This window comes from Passer montanus, unplaced genomic scaffold, assembly GCF_014805655.1.
Source record: "Passer montanus isolate IOZ18808 unplaced genomic scaffold, ASM1480565v1 scaffold12, whole genome shotgun sequence".
Lineage (NCBI taxonomy): Eukaryota > Metazoa > Chordata > Aves > Passeriformes > Passeridae > Passer > Passer montanus.
In genome coordinates, this window is record NW_024358722.1 from 1,105,115 (window position 1) to 1,130,363 (window position 25,249).

Below are 25,249 nucleotides of genomic sequence, written 5' to 3' on the forward strand. Positions count from 1 at the left end.
GCAAAACATGTTTAGATCTAGACTAATGTTAGGGAAATGCTAAATTTTGAAAAGGTGTAAAAGCCTTTAGAGGCAAACTTGCCCATTATGACTTGACACTTAATTCTTTTGCATGTCAGATGTAATTCCTATTGATGGGAAACATACGGTAAAATAAGCATATTATATCAGATATTTGCATTAATTCATACTTGGGTATAATGTATGTTGTTGTTTCAAAATTATTATTCTTCTCTTCGTTTTTTTTTCCCCAGGGATTTACATGCTGTGTCAAACTCTTCAGTTTAGATCTCAGTGGTGGAATCTTTCCCTTGAGAGGGCAGACCAGCAATACTAAATTCCTCAGCTTTCAGACCATAGAAAAATTTCACAACCATGCAGACAGAGAGGACAGCGTTAATGAAGGTTTGTTCTGATGTCCCTGCTTGGTTTTTCTGAACTACATGGCTTGGAAATCTAAGCAATGAATGCTGTTCTATACCCACAGTCTTAAAGTCTTAAATATTTGTCTCACTGACCTTGTTGGGCTTATTAAAAAAACCTGTGTGCTTCCTATCCCTCTGAACATGATTCTTGAAGGGAAAAAGCAGGTTTTATTTTATGTTTGCTGTGATGCTAGAGCAGTGTATGGGGTCATCAGTATAAGGCCGGTCAGTCAGTTTGTTCTGCCAGTTGTCTGCATTGAACAGTAAGATCATTCTATTGCTTAGTCTATTGCTTAGGAGTGTTAACCTGAAATTTTTTATCCTGCTCAAACCTCTGGCTGCATCCAGTGTGCATGCAGTGAATCTAGTTCCACAGGGCTCAGAACTGGGGTTAGTCCTATGAAATATCTTCATCAATGCTCTGATTGAGGGGATCGAGTGCACCCTCAGTAAGTCTGGGACAACACCATCTTGGGCAAGAATGTTGATCTGCTGGAGGGTAGGAAGGCTGTGCAGAGGGATCTGCACAGGCTGGGTCGATGGACTGAGGCCAATTGTAGTAGGTTCAAACACCTCTTGCAATGCTACAAGCTTGGGGAAAAGTGTCTGGAAATATGCCTGGTGGAAAAGTACCAAGGTGTCCTACATAACAGCTGGCTGAATATAAGCCACCATACCACATCAAAAAACCCCAAAACCCCAAAATAATTATTCATACAGCATACAAAACTTAATTAATAATTGTGTATTTGATTTTGATTAAAACAAATATAATTTGAATAAGAAAAAGAGGCACTGAAGCCTGTTGCAGAAATGGTTGCTATTTCATATTTTTTTTTAATCATTCCTAGTAAAGTGTTGTATTTAATGAATGAAATAACAGCAAATATCTCATATTTTCTGCATCAAGAAACAATATCTTGTCTTTGACAGTAATCTCTCCTGACACCAGTGTATCAATCTTCAGTTGGCAAGTGAATACCTATGGTCAAGAAAAACCATCTGTTCATTTGGGAGTGTTTGACATCAATCGCTGGTATCACGCCCAAATGCCAGACTCACTGAGGTAGGTTTTAATCAAGTGGTTTTCAATATCCCTACAAAGTCTTAATTTGAAAATTGCTGTTGAGCTTATGCACTTGCTCTCTTTAAGGCCAGAAGAATTGCTTCATGATTGCCCCTATTTTGCACTGTGGTCACTGGATCCTGTAATAAGCATGACTTCTCCAAACCTCATTTTGGATATTCTGGTACACGAGCGTAGTCTAAGTCGGGGGGTTCCTCCTTCTTATCCACCACCTGAACAGTTTTTTAATCCAAGCACCTATAATTTTGGTGAGTATTTCACTGCTTTTCATCTGAATAGTGGCAAGCTTTGGTGGAGGTCAAATGCCAGTGGTTCTTTTTCTTGTTCATTGTTTGTCACACAAAAACCAAATCAGAAAAGCCCCACAAACCTTCTCCAACCTGGTTACCTGGATACCTAAGTACCTGACAAGGTACTTAGTCTTGTGAAACATATCTGAGAGGCAGCTGAGTTTTGGGTTTTGGGGCTTGTGTAATATAGCCTGGGAAGGGGTGATGGTCACAAAATGAAATGCCTTTGAGCTGAGGCCCAAAGCACAGCACCTGGGTAGCACTCAAGCTTAAGTTTCCAAGGAGAGAGAGAGAGAGAGAGTAACTCCTTTTTATGGGACGTGTGTAAGTGATGTGATGAAGGAAAAGGGAGGTGCTGGAGGTTTGTCTTTGCAGAGAGCACAATTTAAAAAGCATAAAGTGGTGATGAGGTAACAAGGTCTGTCAAATGTTCCTTGTTTCTGCAGATGTGACGTGCTTGCTCAACTCGGGAGTTGTTCACATGACTTGCACGGGCTTCCAGAAGGAGGTGACTGTTTTTACTGTATTGAGAGAGTGTCAAGAGATGAACCTTTTCTAACTTTTCCCTTGCAGTGCTTTGAGTGGCAGAGACCACCTGATGCAGTCATATCCTGCCAGTTTCATGGCTCTGTTCTAGGGAGGCATGAGCAGGGATTGAATGGCTAGAAAGGAATTGCAGCACTGCTGTAGTAGGCAGGATGAGTTGGTGGAAGTAAAGTGTTGACTTCTTTGTATAGTGTGGAGTTAGGGTTTTGATCCCTGATGAAGTTGAGAAAGGAGGACAGTGTGGAGAAAGGGAGAAGTGATGTAACTGTTGAGGAAGAAATGCATGTTTTTTCTCTCAGCCTTGGCCAAATTATAATTTCTGAGCCAGTGCACAGTTTAGGGCAAGCACTTTCAAATTAAGTTCCAGCTCACTAAATATTGTAATGTGAATCAGCTTTGGCACAAACAAGCACAGAAGTGTGATTTAAAGTTGTGTGTTAAGTTTAACTTTCACGGAATGTAATTTGTGTCAGGGAAAATTCCAGGGCCTGTGTATTGACAGACAGGCTGGAAAATACTTCCTTTAGCATTACAAGGGGTGGTATTTTCTTCTACAGGGTATTTTTTTTTAAATTGAAACCATTAGTTGGGCTGTTGTTTTTAAGGCAGAAACTTAGTGATTGAATGCTGTCTTAACCTGTGTGTTTTGATTGATGTTCCAGACCCTGAAGTTTTTGAAGAAATCTGGTCCTTTAATAAGTGAAGCCATTCGTGACAGCTACACTCGGTGTCTTGTCGCTGGCTTGCTGTCTCCAAGACTGGTTGATGTCCAGCCATCCAGTCTGAGTCAGGTGGGTGTACACTGGGGAATCCAAGGGGAAATACATCCATCTTGTCTGCAGGCTGTAGAGGCTACAAGACATGACCATCTGAGTTTTTCTTGCAGGCTGCTCTGAGAAGCAGGTGTTGACATTATTTAGGAGAAAAGATAATATTCTTGGATCCAAACTCTGACTTTTGCTGGGAAGAACCCTGTTGGCAAGCTGACCCAGCCCACAGAATGCTTATTTTGCAAGCCTGATGTTGGCTCTTACATTCTGATTAGATATTCTGATGTAAAATCTGGTTGGGAAGTAACTTGGGAAAGCAAGAAATTTTATGACATTTGCTGAATTGTGACTATATTGTTCAGAGACTTTTTATGCATTTGAGCAGGAATTGCATTTGGATGCTAGAAATAGAAATTTCAGAATTAGGTCAAGAAGCTTGGTTTTGAATTTCATTGGCCACCCTAAGCAGTATTTGGTATGTTTCTTTATATGGAACCAGATTTCAGAAAAAGATGGTAGTATAACACATACTTTTAAATGACAGAATGTGTAGAAATGTCTTTGAACGTATTAATTTAACTTAGAAAGCAACCATATTTTTGAACATGTTTTAGAAAAATGAGAGCCAAGGAAAAAAAAGAAAAATCTATGCAGGATCATTTCACCTGAAAGAAATGTCTGAGCTTGAATAAGCTGCTGCATTATTTCCCATGTGTGTGCATGCCTGTGCATTATCCTTCTCTGGACTGCCACGGCATTAGAATACAGTAATTGAACAGTCTGAAACTCAGCCTATTAGAACGGAAATGTTTCACTTCTTTATGGTACTTTAACAAATTGTAACTTCATGTTTTAGCTGTCAAAGCTGCTTCCTGTCTTGCTAGTCCCAGGAGCTGCTTGGCCTCAGCTTCACTGTTTCCATGCAAACACAGTGGTGGTTTGGTGTTTGCTCTGTCCCCTTCACGTGTTCCTGATGGCAAAGGGGTGTGCCCAGAGTGCATCATGGGTATTAGCAGAGGATGTTCCTGAAAATAGTTAATTGGGCTTCAGTAAATGAAGACTGAAAGCCTGAGGCACAGAAATAGAGATTGAAACTAGCCTGAGTGAAGTTGAAATGTCAGAGGAAAACATTCCTGCAAGCAGTCCAGCCTGTGACTAGAATTAAGAAAGAATCAAGAATATGGAATGAGTTGCATTTGCAACTGCTGTCTGAATGGGTATCCAGTTAGAAGCAAACACTTCTGAGAGTGGCTCAGGTAGTTTGTGCTTCAGAGCTATTCTACAGGTCACCGAGAGAAACTGCAGTGTTGATCAAGGTGAGACTTGGAGGGAAAGTCTGTGAGGTTGTGATTTGCTTTTGTCTGTTCTGTTCAGGAGGAGCAGTTAGAAGCAGTGTTGTCAGCTGCTGTGCAAACTGGTTCTTTAGAACTTCTGACGGGATGCATTAAACACTGGACTTGTGAAGGTAATGCTGCTTCCATTGTTTTTATGTTGTGTCTGTTTTGGCTGGAAATTGTGGTTTCATGTCCATTTTGTTTTGTGTTTTTAAAGAGCAGCCAAGTTCTGCTGTAAATTTACGGTTTGTTCTGGAGTGGACGTGGAACAAAGTGATCTGTACAAAAGATGAACTGGACCAAATATGTGAGTAGTGGTGTGGTGGTTTTTGAAGCCAGCACCTGTATTCTTTGTAAAGGATCTTCTTGAGTAATCTGCCAGAGTATGCTGCTGGTTCTTTAAGTCTCTTGTGGTTGTTGAAGTGTTTAAGTTTGGAAGTGTGCAGTTGCTCTGCTGAGTGGTGATTTAATATTTCTCCTTGACCAGGTGTTCCGCTGTTTGACGGCTCCTGCAACTTCATTGACCCACAGACATTACAGTCCCTTCAGCACTGCCAGCTGCTGCTGAGCAACCTCAGCACAGTCCTGAACTGTTTTCTAACAGAAGCCCGAGAGCTGACTGAGAAAGGTTGGTGAGAGCACTGCTGGGCCTTTGGTCTGATTGTTAAGATTTGGAAGGATGCTTGGGTTGTAACAGGAGCCCTTGTTGTTTTGGATGGTTGGGGAGAGTTGGGTTGAGCTGGGAGGAGAGGCTTAAATCTAAGAAGCTGGGACTTTGATTTAAGCTGCTTTGAGTTCGGAGGAGCAGCTTGTTGTGGAGTTCATGAGGCTGGGTAGGGGAGGTTCAGCTGCACTGGTTCAGCTCTGAGCTGAGTGAGAATCTGGGTGGCATTTACAGCACCTGAGTGTGGTAATGCTGAGAAGTGTTCCTAAATGTTAGCTAGCAGTTGATAGTTATGTGCAGATTGCTGGGAAATACAATAGAAGCTGAAATGTGTAACATGTAAAGGAAGTTCCTTGAGTTCTTTTGGCTTCTGATTTTATAAATTGTTGTTGGCATATTGAGGGAAAAAGCGGACTATGGTCTCTTTTGCTAAAGTAAAAATCTCTGCTACATGGAAAACAAACATTGTCTTCCTGAGTATATCTAATAGTTTTGGCTTTATTTTTCAATTTTAATCTTTAGTGATTCTGTTTCTTTGTAGCAATTGGGGTTTTTTTTGGTGGGGTGAATGGTGGTTTTTTCCTTCAAATTCATAAGTGATCCAGAGGGACGACTACAAAGACAGGTTTCTACTGTGTTTGTTCATACTTTCTATTTGTTCTGCAAAGGGAGTTTTGTAAAATGAATGGAATTTCAGTACTCAAATAATGTTTTGCCTTGTTTTCAGGTTTTTCAGACTTGACAAATAAGCAGATGGTAACCAGCCTCATTTCTTTGTATGCACAAGTGGTGATCTGGTTCTGTCGGTCCAATCTCCTTCCCGAGAGTTTAGGTAAGTAGAACCTGTAGTACCAGTACACTTGTTTTGATAGTAAAAGCAGTACCTGCATGTTTTGAACCTTTGATTTATTGCTCGAAGTGAAAGTACACCTTGGAAATGCTCTTAATTGAGACACCCTATGCACTCCATTTTCAGCTTTCGTCGTTTTACAGAGGCTCACATGTTCAAAAAATCATTCCTTTTGAAAGTTGTTTATTTAGGAGTAGCCTTGAACTTACCCTACATGCTCTTAATGTTGCATCAAGGACAAACGTGAAACTGATCATGAGACAGGAGGTGGTTGGAGTTTTGCAGTTTGCAGCAATAGTATTTTTGTCTTAGTTCTCCTTTAGCAAAGGCGGATTGGATTGGATTGGATTCTTTGAGAGTTGGAGGCTTCTTGAGGTTGTGTGATTTCTGTGTGTGTAGACCAAAGTTTTAGTTGAAAAACATGGTCTTACTTCTTTAACTTGCTTTTACTTTATCACCTGTAGAGGATCACGTCCATTTGTCCAGACCTTTCTATGATTACCCTTTGATTCAGAGCTACTATACAGGTCACCGAGAGAAACTCGAGCGCTTATCAAGGTAAGACTTAGAGGATTCTCTAGAAGGAATTCACACTGTTAAACTGTGTGAGAGTGGTTATTTTTGCAGTTAAAACCCTTTGTCTGCACTCCTTGGCATTACACATAACAGAGCAAGAAAGCAAGCCTGGAACCCAAAAGGTCATTGCAGCTTTTCTCTTGGGTTTGTGCTTTGGACTCCTTAATGAATAAGTTCATTGTGAGCTAAGGACCATGATTCCTCTGACTCCAAAATCTGACCCTGGGAGGCTGGAATGAGTGTTCTACACTGTGCAAGCCCTTGCTCCCTTTTGTTACAGAGGCAAATGGGATTCTGATTGCTTGCTGATTGATGGAATGGTTTCCCAGTTGGGAGAGGAAGTGGAGAAGTTGTGGCAGAGGGATGAAGGCGGCACTGGGAAATACCCACCTGTTAGTTTACATGTGAGTGTTCTGTTCACTGAAAACCCCAGCAGAAGCAGCAGCAGTCCCCTAAAGCCATTGATTGTGAAAGACAGGAGCATCAGAAAACCTTTTTTTCTTTCATTTCAGGCACTGCTGGATCTCTATTTGCTAGAAAGCATTGAAGAGAGCGACAAACATGCAATTGTATCCTTTCCAGATTCTGTTATTTCTCCTTCCTTAATAAGAACATAAATGTTCTTACATGCTTGTCACCTATATGATTTTTTTGCAGATTCTTTCCTGATACAAGAAAACAGATTCCCTAAAATATTCAAGAGAAAAACCTTTCTTAGTTTCTCTCAAAATGTAATGTTTTTCAAGTTTTAAAGCACACTGTTCTGTGGCAAAAGACCGTGTGTTAGAAAAGTGCCGTAAATATGCTGCTTCAGAACAAAAGGGTTTGTAACAGTGGTTTTCCAATAGCTGAGTTTTGCCAAAATCATTTGTTTCCCAGCCTAGTTAACAGTGTTTGCTTTTTTTGTGTAAAAAGTACAAGCACACAGAATAATAAAGAGGGGGTTGAGAACAGTCATGGGGCTGAAGCCTAAGTTTTACGCTGCTGGACCATGCAGACTTGCCTTTTTTGGCTAAATCAGGAAGGGAGCCTGGCGAGCAAAAGATTAAAAATGGTTGTAGCCCCAAACTGCCTTACTGAGACATGTCCCTAACATGGGATGTCGGAAAGGGAAGATGACACTTTGAGTGCGGGATCCACATGCAGTTTGAACACAGTTGCAATCAGGCAGTGCTGAGTTGCATTGTAAGGGCACCATAATTTGTGTTGGTTTTGTGAAGACAGGAAATGAGGAAAACAAAACAGCTGTAGAGCTTGTTTTCATTCATAATTAAGCATTGGATGTTGAAGTGTGTTGAGTGTGCAACTGGTAGCTTCAGTGATGGAAGCAGGATCCTGAGTTTATAACAGCAGTATAAAAACACCCAATATCTGCCTTTTTGACTGCCTTCCAGAAATCCACAAGTGTTTCTTTCTGGAAGTATATTCAGAATACAGTTCTGTGATTAGGACCTGACTATTGATATAATGGGTTGTAATAGCTTAAAATGGCAAGATCAGTACCTTGGGCTGTTCTGCTTTCTACTATTTTCATGTTCTTATTTCATTGTTTTGCCAAATGTAATGTGATACAAGTTTTTATCTTAGCAATTTATTTACCTTAGTTAGACACTCTCAGACAATTTACTTGCTGCTGGATATTATGCATTCCTCTCCAAATAAAACAGAGACTTCAATTGACTCCTTTCCAACTGCCTTTGCTATCCCTTGGGGTCTTGTTAAGCTGATTCAAGGCTTTTGGCTCCTAGATCACAATGATTATGAAGTAAGTATGAAACAGTTGAGTTAGAAGAAATTTATTAAAACAATGGCATAATCAACATAATGCTTAACATTTGAATTTTCAAAGCATTTCCTGTTTCAGGAGGTTTTTAGCAGACTGGTGGGGCATTGTTTCTAAAAGAGTATTTTGGGTACTTGAAGCATGGAAACTGTTACAGTGGCAGGAACATTTGAGATAAAAGACTGCAGGCGTGACTTTTCAACCTGTTCTTCCTAATGCTTTAGGTTGTTCTTTACTTGTCACTATACAAATAGAATCAATTTGATTGTCTAGTAACTTATTATTTAGTAATGCATTTATTAAAAGGAATGTTTGTACACAGAGTTTCATGAACTTAGAAAAATCTGAATTGTTCCTTTTAAGACATTCACAGTTGTATGGTTGATTTTTTTTTTTCCTGCAAATGCTGAAGAATTTTTACTGATATGTCCTGGATCAAGTATTTTGTTATTTAGATATCTAAGTTGGTCTAGCCCACGTCCAGCCTTGCTGCAGAAAGTTTTGACTTTTTGTTGCATGGGTGTGTGTATCTATGGTAATGAAGCTGCTCTCAACTTGTGCAGAATTCCCTGGCCCTGCTCTTCCATCCAGCTACAATCAAGACTGTGTCATGGCAACACATGAGGATAATTCAGTCCCTCATGTGCCAGGGGGAGCACAGGAGAGCCCTCAGGTACATGCAGATGATGAAGCCGTCGATGTCCAGCAGCAGTGAAGTGCGGCTCTTCCTCACCGTGTTGCTGTCCAATAGGTAAGGAAATCTCCCACTGTTTTGGCATTCACATATTGGGAAATGTGGAGAACTGATGACACAAGTGGGGCTCCCCTCCATTGCCTTTGAGCCTTGAATGAATACCATCACTGTGGGGCATCTTTTTGGCTTCGGCGTTCCCATTCCTTTCCATGTCCTTAACTGCAGGTGCATGGTGGAGGCTTGGGGTCTGTTGCAGCAGCACACCACCAAGTTAAACATAGAAGAGCTGCTCAAGCACATGTATGAAATCTGTCAGGAGATGGGGCTGATGGAGGATTTGCTGAAGCTGCCCTTCACAGACACAGAAAAAGTGAGTTTGGAGAAGAAACAAAAAAATCTGAATTGTCTCTTTGGCAAGAGAAGAGGCAGAATGGTAATCAATGTTTGAAACGTGTCATTTCTCACAGGAGTGTTTGGAGAAGTTTTTACAGACCAAAGCTGGTGTTCAGAATCATGAATTCCTCTTGGTCCACCATCTGCAGCGTGCCAACTACATCCCAGCACTCCAGCTGAATCAGTCCATGAAGGCCAATCTGACAGTAAGGATAGCAGTCCTGCTGAGTGTGCAAGTTTCTCTCATTGTGACTGATCACCTTTGATATCCTCAAGAAAAATCTTCCTTGTCTTTTATACCATTCTTTGAAAGATTAGGAATAAGTTCCTACATGTCAAGTTACAACTGAACCTAAAAGGTGGCTGAAATAATTTTACTACTGCAAACTGCCATGTGAAGTTAAAAATTAAATGTTCAGTGGTTGACTCCACTGAAAGTTTGTTTGTATCTCATGAAAAAATACGTATGTTTTCTACCATCCCATCTTTTCATTCAGATCCTGAGATGCCGCTGTTATATATGGTTTAGCTAGGGAAGTTATTTGTGTCCATTTTTTCTGTGGAATGAAGAGTATGTTTTATGTCCCATCTTGTATCTTGCTTTTACCTGAGAGCAGTCTGGATGCTCAACAGGTCAAATATGTGTAGTGGGGTTTAGTTGAGGTTTTGGGTTATTTTCTCAAATTATAGCCAAGCTCTCTGATTCCAGGAGTTCCATGCTAGCAATTTTATGACATAAATTCTAACCTATGTTTCTCAAAATATCCAGATAAAATTTTGCATGATATGAACTTTTATTAGTGATCTCTGATGCATGTGTTGTCTTTCGAAAGTGTATTTTTCCAGTAAATCAAACTTAAAAGGTAGTCTTGGAAGGTTTAAGTGTGTGAAAACTGTATGTGAAAACTGTTCCAGACAGGTGTGTGTAGGTAGATTTTCTTAACTTGTTTTAATTTTCCCATCATTTTGTCCAACATAATTTGCAGTTGCCCTGTGTATTCAGTAATCTCAGATATTTTTATTTCATGACAACCAAGGGCAAGCCTGCTCAACCAGGGGAAAACCTGCTCTTTCAAAGCCATTTGAAAATTGCAGGTGTTATGAAGTATGCAAGAATAAGGCTTTGCAAAGCGCCAGGGTCCTTTTAACTAGGAATTTTATGTTCTGCTTTTATTCCAATCTTCCTTGCACTTATCCAGAACTACCAGGTGAATTTGGTGCATGCTCCTGGGTGGAACTTGCTGTGGTTCTGTGCAGTGGAATTTGTTCTCCTTTGTCTGTTGAGCAAATTTAGGCCTTAGTTGGAGAGAGCAGAGTTCTGTGCAGTGAACTTCTGGTGAATTGTTAACCTCTTGCTTTACACATTTCCTTTGTCAGAATGATCGTGATCCTCGCTTGAGAGAGAGAGCAGTTACCAGAAATTCTCTGTTAGACCACTATATCAAGATCCTCCCCACAGTTCAGAGGAAGCTGGCAGTAGAGAGAGCCAAGCCGTACCGTTTGCCTTCATCGGTCCTAAGAGAAGGTAATTTTAGAGAAGGGAAATAGGATGTGCAGCCAGGCACCACTTGGATTACACAAGGCTGATTCTTCTCCCTCTTGCTTTCCACTCCCACAGCCAAAGCCATTATCAACAGCAACAAGGCAGGCTAATGCAGGAAATGTGCATACAAGAACAAGTTTAATCACTAAAGTACTATCCAGATTTAAAGAAGCATGGCTAGGAAACAAGACAACCAATTTCTCAGAATATAATAAGTAAGCAGCCTTTTCACAAAGTTTAGCCTTGTTCCATGTGTTTGAGGGGAGACAGAAAAAGGAGGAGAGAAATCTGTTTGAATTATGTGTCTTGATGGGAAGGTACATAAGAATACAGCTATGTTTTGCTTTTTTGCACATAAAATATACAACATTTGAGACACAATTCATCATAAGTAATATTTGGAGAAACATATTCTGCTTTTTAGGCTTTTTTAATCTTATTTAGGCAAACACATGTATTTACATTATGAGAAATGTGCTTACAAAGTTTGATAGCTGAAACGAAAGCTTTGACTACCACCAAGCTCTCGGTGTATGGATTTGACATACGAACACAAAGAAGTGCCTGTCACTTCCATGTGGGCCTAATGCATCACCCCAGCAGTGAGGAGTCACCTGTATTTCTTGTTCACTGAGTGTTCATGTTGTCAGCATCACAGCATGTTTTTTTCATTCATTTATTCATGTTCCTAGTGTAAAATGAGTATTTTAACAGGTTGCTGGATTTGGTGGTTCGTCCTGTTCCTTCCCGCTCTGTGGCACAGGATGAGAGCTGGCAGTCCCCATGCAGAGCTTCTACATCCAGCCCCCTGAGATCAAATACACATTGCTCCAGCTCCCAAAACAATCTGCCAAAAGCATCAGAGCTGAATGTACTGGAAACTGCTCCTGTGGTCAAGGTTTGTATTTTAAAAAGTCAGTAGCAACCAACCAAACCAGAAGCTTGTGGGCTTTGTTTAAAAGGAAACCCCTGGGTTCAAATTGTGAGGTATTTTTAGCATGCAAGTAGTTATTGTACACACCGTCCTTTTCGAAGCAGTAAAATGGGAACAGATGGGAGGTTTAGTTTTCACTTAATTGAAGTAGTTACCTTGTCCCACAGCTTTGAGAAATATTCTTGTTTTTATTGCATGGAACAAAGTTCAACCCGGACTTTTCAATCTATACTGAATTTTCAATCAACCTGGACTTTCAATCTGCCTAAAGATGCAATTTGTGGCTTAACCATGTCATAATTTAAGTGCCAAGTAGTTTTGTGTAGTTTTATGTGCATTTCTACTATCAAGAACTGTTCTTCAAACTCTTAATCCAGTCCCATGAATGACAACTGAGCAATGTCAGTCTCTGTCAGATTCAGTGACGACTCTGCTGCAGTTTTGCTTATCAGTTGTGTTCAACTGTATTTCCAGTCACTGCCATCAAACTGTTACCATGCAAGGCAGTAACAACTTACATGGCCCCTTGCTTCTGACCTTTCTGCCTTTGCCTACCTGAATGAAATCACTGCCCTCTCCCTAAATTATAACCTTTGTCTTGTTATGAAATATCATGTATACTATTGAACTAGCTTCATCCTTCTCCTTTTTAACTCCTTCAATACTATAAAACATTTCTGAGCCAGGAAGACCTGAACACTGCTACATGAAGCTATGTAGGTATGTTTACAGCACTATCCCTTCATCTTGTGTGCAGACTGATTAATTAGTGCAGAAATAAGCTGTGGCTGTTGCCCTGTTGACTGGTATCTGGAATACAGTAATTGAAAATGCTGCCTTGTAGAATAATGTTTTGTGCCTTTTAAAAGAGCAGCGTAGAAATTGCAAAAATTACTTGGATAGAAGACTGTAGACAACAAGATGCTATATTCTTGTTTCTTCAGGAAATTTGAAAAGTAACCTTTCTTTTGTCACGACTGAAGCTTTAAGCATTCCCATTTAAGCACTGGGGACCCAATTGTACTTTACCCTGTCAGAGGCAGTGGGGCACTCTGGCTGTGGAGCAGTGCAGAGGACACTGCAATGTTATGGGCACCTCTGGTTGCATACACACCTTGTATTGGAAAACTGCTCCTGGTCATGGGCAGTGGCAAATGGTCAGTTCTGAACAGAAATATCAGAAACAGAGCATGTGACTTGCACACAGGGACTGCTCTGATCCCTGTGCCTCAAATACATAAACTTGCAGCTGTAAGGTAGTAGAGAATGTGTACGCATATTTCACATTCAGGGGTGAGTGGAAGGGAAAAGCAGCTTTTCAGTGTCTTTAATTTCTTCTAGCTCAGTGTGAAATTACTGGTTGCTACTGAATAAAAGCATTAACAGACATTTTTTAACTTTAGGTTATTGAAGACAGTGCAGTGACAGCATAAACTTAAGAAGCAGCCTAAAAACCCACCATATAGTGAACTACATTGATAAAGCAATCTTCAATACAGCTATGATACTATAAAGCATCAATTTGTACATGATTTGCCTCAGAATAATAAAGGTCAATGTGATGCAGCTGTGGGAGATAGAGACTTTATGACCTTTATATATCTCAGAGTAACTTTCATAGTTTTTACAAGTTCTACTGATACAACAAAAAAAGCCTGTACACAGAAACAGAATTTAATGTATTGACACTCCTGAAAATCATGAAGGCTACCTTTCAAATATTCCCGTGACTCAAGGCTTCCATTGCCCACAAATATAAATCCAGAAATGAGACAGCAGGATAAGACACTCTTATAATTCTTAGGCTAACAGCAAAAATCAGGCTCATCAACCACAGTATCAAGTAGTGTGAAACAGGCCAGTGTGCCCAGAACCTGGATCACATCAGGTCAGATTCCAAAAACAATCAACAGAACACGCCTCCTTCTTTACAGAAGCAAAAGCACAATACAGTTCATGACTACTTACCTAACTACAAACTACACATAGATCTGCACTTAGAATGATTATTAAATAAAGATTAATTGAAGATGTTAATAAAGACATATACCAAACACACATTAGGAATAACTAGTAGCTTATTTGCTAAGGCACTTCTGTTTCCAGGCTGCCTGCTTTATGTAGTTGCAGAATGGGGCAAAGCAAGGCAGCTATGCTTACTTGTGAAGCAGATGCTATAGTGGATCCATGAAGTAGGAACTTGAACTTAGGTAATGAGATTAAGATTCCCAAATTAGTACCCAAGAAGTTACCAATTTAATATGTCTGTGAATTAACACTCAATACCCACCCTTCAGGGGTTTGCCTACTATAGCAAATACTATTATAGCTTTTAACTCGAATTTTCTTCTGTATCTGCTGCAAACAATAGCATAGTGAAACTGTTTTATGATTAGGCTATTGCAGCCAAATGGGTTTTATTAGACCCAATAAAGATTTTAGTTCATACAGTTATGTTCTGACTTCAGACTTCAGGCTTGCTAATAACAGAGAACTCAACACCACGCTTGTTGAGACGATCAATCAATTTTGTTTTCGAGAAGGCAGCTCCTGGAGAATATACACCACCCCTGTTAGTGAAAATCAAAAAGGAGAAACATTAGGGGCACAGTGAGTGAGGGACACGTTTTTGTGAAGCTAGAGATGTGCCTCCCTGACTAAGAAAGAAAAAGCCACTTAGTCCGAGAAGGGAGTGGGTGAGGAATTTGACAGGGTGGTTATAATCATAGGTTCATTTCTGCATGCAGCAAGCTTTACAGAAACCACCCCATTAACTGCATACATAGACACTGATGCAAAGGCCTGACTAAAAGCCTGTGACTACATCCTTTCAAACTGATTGCCTGGTGAAGAGCAAGTGGTTTTAAATCAGCTTGCACAGTCAGTTGGGTGAGGTAACAAAAATCCATAGAGCTGATTAAGTGTATTTTCAAAGAGAAACATTTGCACACAGTAGCTTTAAGGGAGAGGAAGCTGCTCAGCATGGGAAGGTATTTACCGTTTAGGCAGAGAAGATGCATCTTCCAGAAGAGACAGAGCTGCTTGAACCATTGCAATTGGTGTAGCAACATATCCAGGCTCTGACAAAAAAACAAACCAAACCAAAACCCCCCAATGAAATACGGTGCGTTGAAATGTAGAATGTAATCTTGCTCTTCCCTACAGCATTCTGGAGAATAATTTCTTTGGCAATGAAACAGCCTTTCCCATTTAAGAACAGCTTTTTTTACCCAGTAATCAGACCAAGTAGCTGATGAAATCCTTAAGATGTAATCCAAACAAACACTGCTTCACATAATGGCCTCTAACCACACAACTGTGAGTGACCACATCATGGTGACAGAGGGCTTTCTCACACAGCAAGAGCTTTCCCCATCCTGTACTTCAATTCAGAATTTAACCAGGCAACACTTGCATTCTGCCACATCTCTAGTTATTTAAAGAAGCTATGCTACAGTAACTCATTTCTGAATGTACATTCTTGCTCTCTCCAAACTTCAAATGCCATCTCCCCTCAAGGAATGATGTGAACAAAAGTATGTAATAGTCAGAAATTATACCACACTGGACCTGTTTAAGTTCACTCTCTGGGAACTGGAAATAAACAAAGTACTATGTCCAGGCTGTAACAACTGAAAACTACTCTTAAAGCCCTCTTCCTTCAAAAGGTCTGCTCTGCAAAATGAAAATCAGACCAGGGAAAGTCAGAAGAAGGAGATTGACAAGAATGCAAGTGAACTGGCTATTTCAAAAACCAGAGCACAATGAATTCTAATATCCATGTCAATACACTGTTGTGGCTGTTGGCTTTGTTGCTGTTGGAAGTGCTTCTCAAGGGTGAAAGGGACAGCAGTGAAATCAGAAACATATTTTAGAGCAGGGAATGCTAGGCAAAATACATACCTGGTCCTTTCACTTCAGTGCAGATCTTCACATTTGGTTTGGCATTCTGGGGATCTTGTCCCTCACTGTAACCCTCACCAAAAAAAGTCATTGTAAAAGAGGTTCCATCCATCTGCAGTGGACAAGACAAGCATGGTCACCAAAAGAGAAACTGACTGCTACTAGGAAAGCACAAGTAGTAAATAAAAGTATTCAAATACTATATATAGAATCCTGCCAAATACTATAATCCATTTAAACATTAAAGAAATTTTTTTTAATTACTGCTTAAAAGGTATAATCTGAGTTTTTAATTGCTTCCACTTTGTTGCACTGGCCTTGTACTAAAGTCTGTTTGTTCTCTCAGTATTTTCAGTCCTGGGTTTTTTGCTAATTAGTCTCTCCTTTGGTCATCACCTTTGATAGAGTGCTCTGAGCCATCCATGGGAATACCTCAGGCCCAGCAACATTATCCATTTATTCCTCATAGGAGTTACACACACTTTGATGTCTAAAAGCAGAAGGCATAGTTATTTATATATCCAGTAACTATCTAAACAGGCACACAACATGCATTTGGATAAAGGGGGGAAGCTGTATGAATGGAGGCTGAGGTTTCTTGGTCTGATCAGCCTGGAGAAGAGGAGACTGAGGGGAGACCTCACTGCAGTTACACCTTCCTTCTTAGAGGAAGAGGAGGGGCAGGCACTGATCTCTGTGGTATCCAGTGACAGGATCCAAGGGAATGGCCTGAAGTTGTGTCAGGGAGGTTTAGACTGGATATCAGGAAGTTTCTTCACCCTGAGGGTGTTTGGGCACTGGAACAGCTCCCCAGGGCAGTGGTCACAGCAACAGCCTGACAAAGTTCAAGAATTGCTTGGACAGTGCTCGCAGGCACATGGTGTGACTCTTGGGGTGTCCTGTGCAGGGCCAGGAGCTGGACTTTGATGAGCCCTGTGGATCTCTTTTAACTCAGAATATTCTGTGATTCATTTAGAAATTATTTCTTTGAGGCTAAGCAGTTGACTCTAAATTAATATTCCACCATTACCACAATAAATGTACTCTATAACTGTGGTAGAAAACAGTCAGTTACCTGCTTCTGGGTTGGTCCTTTCTTTGTGAAGCGTCCAGCAGAGAAAAATTCTGGGTACTGTATGGATAGAGGAGAGAAAAAAAAAGTAGAAAAAGACAAAAAAAGACCAACAGTAAATAAGAGAGAGAAAAAAGATATCTCCAAACACTAAATTATATATATTTTGTGTTTTGAAAACTTACTTTTGTCAGAAGTTTTCTTCCAAAGTTAAACTTCACCAGAAGAAAAAATAACATGCCCAGAAACATCAGCTTGATAACAGAGCCAAGACCACCTACAGTCGCGTAAGCGCCATACTGGACCTGAAGCAAGAATGTATTTTCAGTGATAGGATTTACATTGTTTTATAAAAATCAATTGATGGAAAAAAATTAATCTACCCCCTAAGTAAGATGCAGTTATTTTGCACAACATGCATTGGTTTAAACAGGCCTTAAAAAATTATCTTAGTTCTGAGGAACTGTTTGAAGAATGCTTCACTTTATCATTCATTCTAGGAAGACAGTGTAACTACGGAGTGAAGAGGAGCAGACATGGGACACAAGAACACAAAACTTTACACAAAGATGTGCTTTTCATTGAACCTCAGCCTTCTTTCCTAGATCTTCCTTTTCTCCTCCTTATGCTTTTTTTTTTAAGAGAAACTGAAATAGCAATGGCAAGCCTCTCTAATTTGTAGCTTCCAAGTGCATTTTTAAAGCATTGCCTCACCCTCATTGCTTAACTGATGCCTGTGATTCTGCACAGCAGTTACACAGATTGTTGGTGCTCATCTCCTCTTAGGAAACCACAGAAAAAAATTAATCATCTTTTCCACACCATTACTTCACACTGCCTTTACTCTGCACACTGGAGACCCAAGCATCAAAGAAATCTTAAGATATACCTGAGCAACATATGAATTCTGTATCAGGATATTTACTACACTGTACTGAGCTGGCTATAGCTACCATTGAGTACAATTATGATGCTTTTAGAAGCTCTGTTGATACAACAAGAAAAGTCTCTGCACAGAAGCAGCATTGAATATATTTATCATGAAGGTTACGTTGCAAATATTCCTGTGACTCAATGTTTCCATTCCCTACAAATACATACCCAGAAATCAGACAGCAGGAGAACCTGACATGACAATCTCATAAGTATCATGTTACCAAAGGCAGGCTCATCAGCCACAGTCTCAAGTAGCATGAAACAGGCCAGCGCACAACTAACAGTAACTTACAGGTGTTTGCTGCAACTCGGTGTGCAAATAACGCTGAGTTCTTTTCACCACAGAGCCATCAGATCCCATGAATGTAATGCAGTACTCCTTGAATTCTGGACTGTAAAACATAAATCCTCTGCAAATGAAAAAAAATTAAGTCAGAAAAGAAATGTTCCAATCTTCACACAAACTGAAAGAAACTGACCATAATGGCCTTACCATTACCAGTTTTCTCACAAGAATTTTTCTGACATTATCTCTTTTCACTGAACGCAAGCAATTCTGAATATATCCTTGGCTCACTTAAAATTCACTATATATAATTCACTATATGCACTATATCAAGGATGAATTTGATAATCAATATAATAGCCTTTGCATTTTTTCCCCTCCATTCTATTAATCACTTCTGAAATCAAAAGTTTCCCATGTCACCAGAAGTCCTTTAGAATGCATTAATTTTGAGACCCAGTAAATGCTGGGACATGTTCTCTTTTCAGGAAAATATGAACAAGTCTGTAAAACTGAACTTCAATTCTACCTAGATGAGCATCTATATGTTCATACTATACTGAAGTCCTAACTACATCTTTTTACTATTTAATACTGTAGCAATCTGTATCATAAATACTGGAACTGTTAGGAGACTGTATAGTCCACATTTATGCTTGTACCTTTTTTTAAGCTTTGCACCAACTACTGGAACAGGGGCATATCCTATCTGTTTTCGAAGCTTCTTCAGGCTGGCTTCATCTGCAAGGCCATAGACAGCTGATTTCCAGGTCCCATCATGTACACCAAGACCCTTGTGACATACCATGAAACAATAATTAGTTCAGTATTTAAAGGTTTCATGGATTATTTTAATAATATTAGAATCACTACATGTATTACAATTATTACATATAAATGTTATTACGATAGTGTATTGAAATGGTGTGGGTTGACCTTGGCTGGATGCCAGGTGCTTACCAAGACACTTCATAACTCTCCTTCTAGCTAAGATAGGGAGAGGAGAAACTAAGATGGAAAAATCCCTTGTGTGTAAAGATAAAGGTGATTTAATAAAGCAAAAGCTGCAAATGGAAGCAAAGGTGTAATAGTAACAAATGCCTCCCCACCCCTCTCCTCCTTTCCCTTAGCCTTTATTGCTGAGCAGAGCTCACACAGTACGGAACATCCCTTTGGTCAGTTTGGGGCAGCTGTGCGGGCTGTGTCCCCTCCCAGCATCCTGCCAGCCTGTGAGGTGAGGGGGAAATGCTGCAGAGACAGCCTTAGTGCTGTGCCAGCACTGCTCAGCAGTAGCCAGAACCCTGCTGTGTTACTGACTCCTCTGTAGCTGCCACACAAAGCTCAGCACTGTGAGGGCTGCTGTGGGGAAATGAACTCCAGATCAGCCAGGCCTGACACGATATCCACCCCTCTTTCCACATGATCTGCAACACACTCAGGACCCACAGAATTTAATAAATACCTGTAGCTGTTCTAACCATCTCAGTGTAGTTAATTCTCATTACTGAAATCCCTTCTTACCAACACTTTGAACTTATGCTATATATTTAAATATATGTCCTCATATCCAACATACAGATTAATACATTCCCATTAACTACTATCCCCTGTTGCTTAACAGATACTAGTCTCCCATTCCATGGGCTTCCTCCACTCCTCCAGATGTTTTTCAGAACAAAAATGGTTTGTAAGGCAAGATGGATGCTCATGCCAGGAGCAGTAGGGTTTGGTTGTTGGGCACAAGACTGACTTGGATCATTGTTGCATTGTTTTAACAGCATTAGAATTATTACATATATTACACATTATTACAATTACCCATAGGTATTATCATTACATGCATTCAAGTATATCGAAACAATCTTCCCCCCACTAACAAACAAAAAATCCAAACAACCTAGCACTAGGATTACTGGCAATACACTCTGGACCTGTTACAGTTTCACTTGTGTAAGAATCCTTCCCACATCTCTGCAAAAGCAAAATAGTTCTTGGAACAGGTTACCAGAGCAAAGTGTAGGTAGACAGCTCTGCAAACAGACCTTACAAAAGGGTGTTTGCTTAGGATACTTTTAAAAGCTCCTAAAGAATAAAGTTCTTAGACTTATCATCAAAGCCCTGCCAGCTTGCTCCTTGGTCTGACTTCATGTAGCAACAGTTATTGTGACAGGCTATGGTGATGTTATCATAAATACTCCTGAGTTTCAGGAAGGAAGAAGCCAACTAACCTCAGGCCCAGATTTCACCGACAGGAAACTCTCAACAGCAGTTAAGGTACCTGTAAGGGAGGGGAAAATGTTACTTGGCACATGCAGTCATTAGTCTACAAAGCCAGAGAATGCTCTGGTAGACTCAAAACAGCAGGCCACTGACATTAGCAGCTGAAAAAGCAGAGTTACATCTTTATCATAAAGCAAAATAATGTAACCTTAAGATGCACAGCTATTTGAGTTAGCAAGTATTACATTTCTTGTGTGAATTACTTCAATACAGGTCACTAGTATTACTTCTATTCATTAAATTTTTTCATTTATTTAATTAATGAGATAATGTAAAAAATTCATTGAAAAAAAAATAAAGTAATACTGAGAGCCACATTCAGTTTTCCTCCAAGTTTCAAAATAAAGGAAGATGTTGGCTGTGAAAGGAAACATGAACTTAAAGATTTTGGTACAACCAAACTACAAAAAACCCACCACCAAAACAAAACAACACACAACCCCCTCAAAACTACAAAAACACAGAAAATATTTAATTTTAGCATAGCTTAAGATAGTGTTCTTCAAAGAATGTTTAGTTTCATGAACAGCAGAACATCACAATGCCTCCAAATTCTGATTTGTTTGCTTTGCTTAGTTCCTTCTGAGACTGGAAAACAGTATTTGTATGGATAAATTTCAATATAGCAAGCAACTGGGAAGACAGAGGTAACGCCATAAAGTCAAAATAAGAAGAGATAAAAGACATCTATTCAAAACAGGTATCAAACACCAAATTACAACCTCATGAACATCCACATACTTATTTCCATACCTTGTTTCTCCTCCAGTCACATCTGAATTTTCTTCAACTGAATGCTGACTCCAATGTAAACCGATCCCCTTTAGCAGCCTTTTTAATAGTCCATAAAAGCAAAACATTTGGATACTCTTATGGGCCCTCCCAACTGAAAGTCAGACCTGATGAACAGAGTATCCTCATCTGGGATCAGGATCAAGTACTATTTACATAGAATTAAATCCTCTCACATATTTTCTTAAATATATTTCTCTTTCAGTTACCCTCTAGCTGCTATTAAAGTAAAATGCTACTTACACTCACAAAGCAGCTTCTCAGAGCTTGCAGTTGAAAAAGGAAACTTGGGAAACCTGATTACCCCTCAGTCTGTGGACCCCTTCTCACTGTCTCTTCCCTACAAGATTCTCACTGCACAAGAGGCAATTGTGCTGAGGCTGCCTAGGGACATCCACACACTGGCTGAGCAGCCTGCTGCTCACAGCTGAGCTTTCTGTCCTCTCAGATTCATGGAATGTTCCGAGTTGGAGGGGACCCATGAGCATCATCGAGTGCATGGCCCTCGTGGGGATGGAACCCACCACCTCAGTGTTGTTAGCACCCTGCTCTGACCTGGGCTCATCACAGGAGCCTCTCAGTGAGCAACGTCACCACGAATCCTCCCCTACCCCATGACCCATCCAAGGGGAACATGACTGCAAATTTCTCTCTACCACATTTGCTTGAAATTGGTCACCTGATAAAGGCAGGCAAAAGAGACACTGAAAGAGTTCCCACAGGACACTGCTGCTTTAGGATACTGGATGAGAGCACAATCTGCATTCTTTTTCCACCATAAAAATATACTTATTCCAGTCACCTTTCAGCTTGTCTCTGGTGTACAGCACTCCCATATCCGCCGGTATGGAGTCAAAGCCACAGCTTCCAACGACATATACTCCCTTTTCTGCAGCTTTCTCGTTGTATTTCAGGTACATTCCTTCCAGAAACTGAAACACAGCCAGAACAAGTATTTTAAGCTGAAATTCATTCTTGGCCATAGCCAATATTAGCCATCAGTGCTTCACTGTCACATCATAGCACCCTCCATGCTTCAAACCACTTGCAAGTATCTTTGACAAATATATACCATTCCTGGTCTGTAGTATGAAAGATTCTCAGCAGTGAAAAGTACAAAATTCCTATGTAGTATCATAACAGAGGCTTGAAGCAGATTCAGCAATTTGGGACCTCCACCAACACCCAAATAGGCTCCTGTCTTAAAAGCAAGAAAATTATACAACCAAGTATAATGTGCTTTAAAATAATGACTGCATCTTGAAATTGTAGATCAGGAAGGAGAATTTGTCTTCATGTTCAGGAACATAAGCAGAAGCAGGAAACAAACTAAATAAACATTCCTTTTGCAAAGCCTTGATATAAGGTAAAGGTTTTTTACCATCACATACCTGGGGTTCTCCACTAATGTCAATGCAGCTTGCACCATTTTCAACACAAGCTTCTACCACAGGTTCTCCAAAGAATCTATACTATAGAAGGAAAGAACACCAGATGTAAAAAAAGAAAAGCCACACGCCACAACTCACCCAGTGTGCTTTACCTAAAGTATATCTCTGCAATAAAAGTGAACCTGGTGGCTATTGATTTTTCTAAGTGGGGCTAAAATGCAAGAGCACTTCTATTTCTTGAGAGTGTGGGGAGAAAACATAAACTTCACTGTTGCCAATGGACCTTGCTGCAGACTGCTGCACCTGATTTCTCTCATGAAATCAGATCACCAACATCAACTGGATACCACCACTAATTTCACTTTACACCTTCTGCACTCTTATCAGCATATTCTCTACTTAAACACTGAATTTCCAAGACATGGTCATGACCCAACATCCACCTCACACACTTTGATGCTTTCTGAATGCACTGGAATTACTGCCACTCTGTTTTAAAAGGGCCAAGAAGTCCTGGCAGCAAGCCTGTGGGCCCCTTTTCCAGCTCCGTGCTTAACCCTAGCACCACTGACATTGTGGCCCAACCTTTACCATCAGTATCTTAGGCTGCCTGTGAAAGACTGAAAACCAACTCCGCTGTATTTCAGTGCATTTTCAGTGAACGGCACCACCTGCGACGGCGGTGGGAAACCCTTCGGTCCCTGCAGTGCACAGCTGTACTTGGAACTCCGGGGTCGAGCTCCAGGAGCTGCGCTGTGCCGGCGGGGCCGCGGCGGCTCTGCGTGCCCGCCCGCAGCCGGGGCGCGGCCCCGGGGAGGATCCCGCGCGGGGGCAGCGCCCGCCCGCATCCCCGCACTCACCGGGCCCACGCAGTTCAGCACCACCCGGGTCTGCTTCGCCATGGCGGCCAGCGAGCCCGCGTCGCCCACATCGCAGAGCAGCACGCCGACCTCCTCCCCGGGCGCCGCCTTCCCTGCGCACCGGAGACCGCCGTCACCGACCCCGCTCCGCCCGGGGCGAGCCCCCTCGTCGCCGGCGCGGCGCCGGGGCGAGCCCCGCTTTGCTCCTCAGCCCTTCCCGCACACCCGGCCCGCCGGGCCTCCCCGGGCAGCGGCGCTGCCCCGGCCCGTGCCGGGCCTTGGCTCGGCCTGAGGCGGCCGGGGGGAGCCGCAGCCTCCCGGGGCGTTTAACGGACCGGGGGAGCTGAAGTGTGCCAGGGTACGGCCAGGGGGCCCGCAGCCCAGCGGCGTCAGCCACCTCTACAGGGAGAGGCCCTGCAGAGTCACAAAGTGGTTCGGGTTGGAAGGGATTTAAAGATCAACTCGTTTCACCCTCCCTGCCATGGGCAAGGACGCTTTTTACTCGACCAGGTTGCTCAAAGCCTCATCCAACCTGGCCTTGAACGCTTTCAGGGACGTGACATCCACAACCCCTCTGAGCAACCTGTTCCAGAGCCTCATCTCTCCTACAGGAAAGGGTTTTCCCCTAATATCTAATGTAAATCTGCTCTTTCCATTTGCACCCATTCTCTCTTTTCCTGTCACTACATGGCCTTGTAAATAGCCTTGCCCCAGGCTGCAGTTAGGTCATGCTGAAGTTTTTACTCTTCCTGGTTGAACAATCCCAGTCCTCTCAGCCTTTCCTCATAGGAGAGGTGCTCCATCCCTCTGATCAACTTGTTGGTCCTCCTCTGGGTCACCACTGTTTGGTCCCAAAGCAGACATCCTCTCTCATGATGAGCGTGGCTCTGTAGGCATTTCAGCACAGGTAATACAGGTGGTCAGAAGACTGTTACTAATAAAAAAGAGAAATATAATGGCCTGGAAGTAAATAGAATTTTACTCCCCCACAATTGCAGCAAATATTTATGTTATGCTCAACAACAGACAGAAGCAGAACCACACAACATGTCAAGTTCCTGTTGCAGCAGGGGGAACCAGTGGTCCTGCAGACAAACTTCAGTATGGAGCATCCATGACTGCATGGAGTGATGAGGCCACGTTTTCTGTGTTTTTCATGGCCAGGCTGCTCACCTGAATTCCAGAGGCTTGCAGCAAGTCACGCAAAGGGAAGCAGCCTCGTGAATCCTGCTCACTGGCCCATTTTCCCAGGGAGCACCTACCATATTTAATTGTTCCCAACAGAAGCCTGTCTAACCTGTTTAAAATCCTCCGGTGATAGACGCTTTCATACTGTTCCTCAGGCAATCTCCTCCTGCACTTGTTATAAATATGGATGGAGACAAGAAGCTAGATCTTCAGATCTTTGTAGTTTTAGCCCCGTACTATTTCTCCCATTTCTTGAGGACATTGGCAAAAGATTTAATTCCTGAGGAGTGTATAAAAAGATGCTGCACAGCTGGAAGCTGCTATGCATCTTCTTAGTCTTTATTAAAAAGATTCCTTTTATATTTTTTCCTTACAGGTCACTTTGAACGTACATTTCTCCTGTTCTCTTCTGAACTTCAGCTGGTTTACATTTTTTTGGTAACATAATGTCCAGTACTAGACCCCACATTCGCCCTGTCAGTGTGAAACTGATTGAGAAGGTTATGTGATATGCTGGAATTTGCATCTGTTTCTACATGACACAAACACTTGCCGTCTTTTTTCTTTTGCAAGTGTCACATTGTTGCTGCACCTATAGGTCATGATCTGTTCCACCTCAGAGGCTTTTTCAAATCACTGCTGCCTAGCCAGT

At 41.4% G+C, this 25,249-nt stretch overlaps 2 protein-coding genes across 2 annotated transcripts; one reads left to right on the top strand and one right to left on the bottom strand.

Moving 5' to 3' along the window:
• Positions 1-349: 349 nt before the first annotated feature.
• On the top strand, positions 350-10,984 carry LOC120496864 (protein ELYS-like). The gene is made up of 17 exons (XM_039697678.1): positions 350-405; positions 1,359-1,491; positions 1,579-1,760; positions 2,249-2,310; positions 3,011-3,139; positions 4,493-4,583; positions 4,670-4,759; positions 4,940-5,080; positions 5,844-5,948; positions 6,431-6,524; positions 6,823-6,946; positions 7,055-7,111; positions 8,161-8,307; positions 8,889-9,076; positions 9,245-9,389; positions 9,487-9,618; positions 10,790-10,984. The coding sequence occupies exons 2-17, from the start codon at positions 1,475-1,477 to the stop codon at positions 10,958-10,960; spliced, it is 1,875 nt and encodes a 624-aa protein (XP_039553612.1). The 5' UTR covers positions 350-405; positions 1,359-1,474; the 3' UTR covers positions 10,961-10,984.
• A 382-nt stretch (positions 10,985-11,366) lies between these two features.
• SCCPDH (saccharopine dehydrogenase (putative)) lies at positions 11,367-23,566 on the bottom strand. The gene is made up of 11 exons (XM_039697679.1): positions 23,410-23,566; positions 22,550-22,630; positions 21,961-22,090; positions 20,315-20,364; positions 18,749-18,879; positions 18,093-18,210; positions 17,050-17,169; positions 16,868-16,924; positions 15,793-15,904; positions 14,888-14,969; positions 11,367-14,459 (listed from the first exon to the last, which is right to left on the bottom strand). Exons 1-11 carry the CDS (start codon positions 23,449-23,451, stop codon positions 14,354-14,356), a joined length of 1,029 nt encoding a protein of 342 aa, XP_039553613.1. The 5' UTR covers positions 23,452-23,566; the 3' UTR covers positions 11,367-14,353.
• Positions 23,567-25,249: the final 1,683 nt, after the last annotated feature.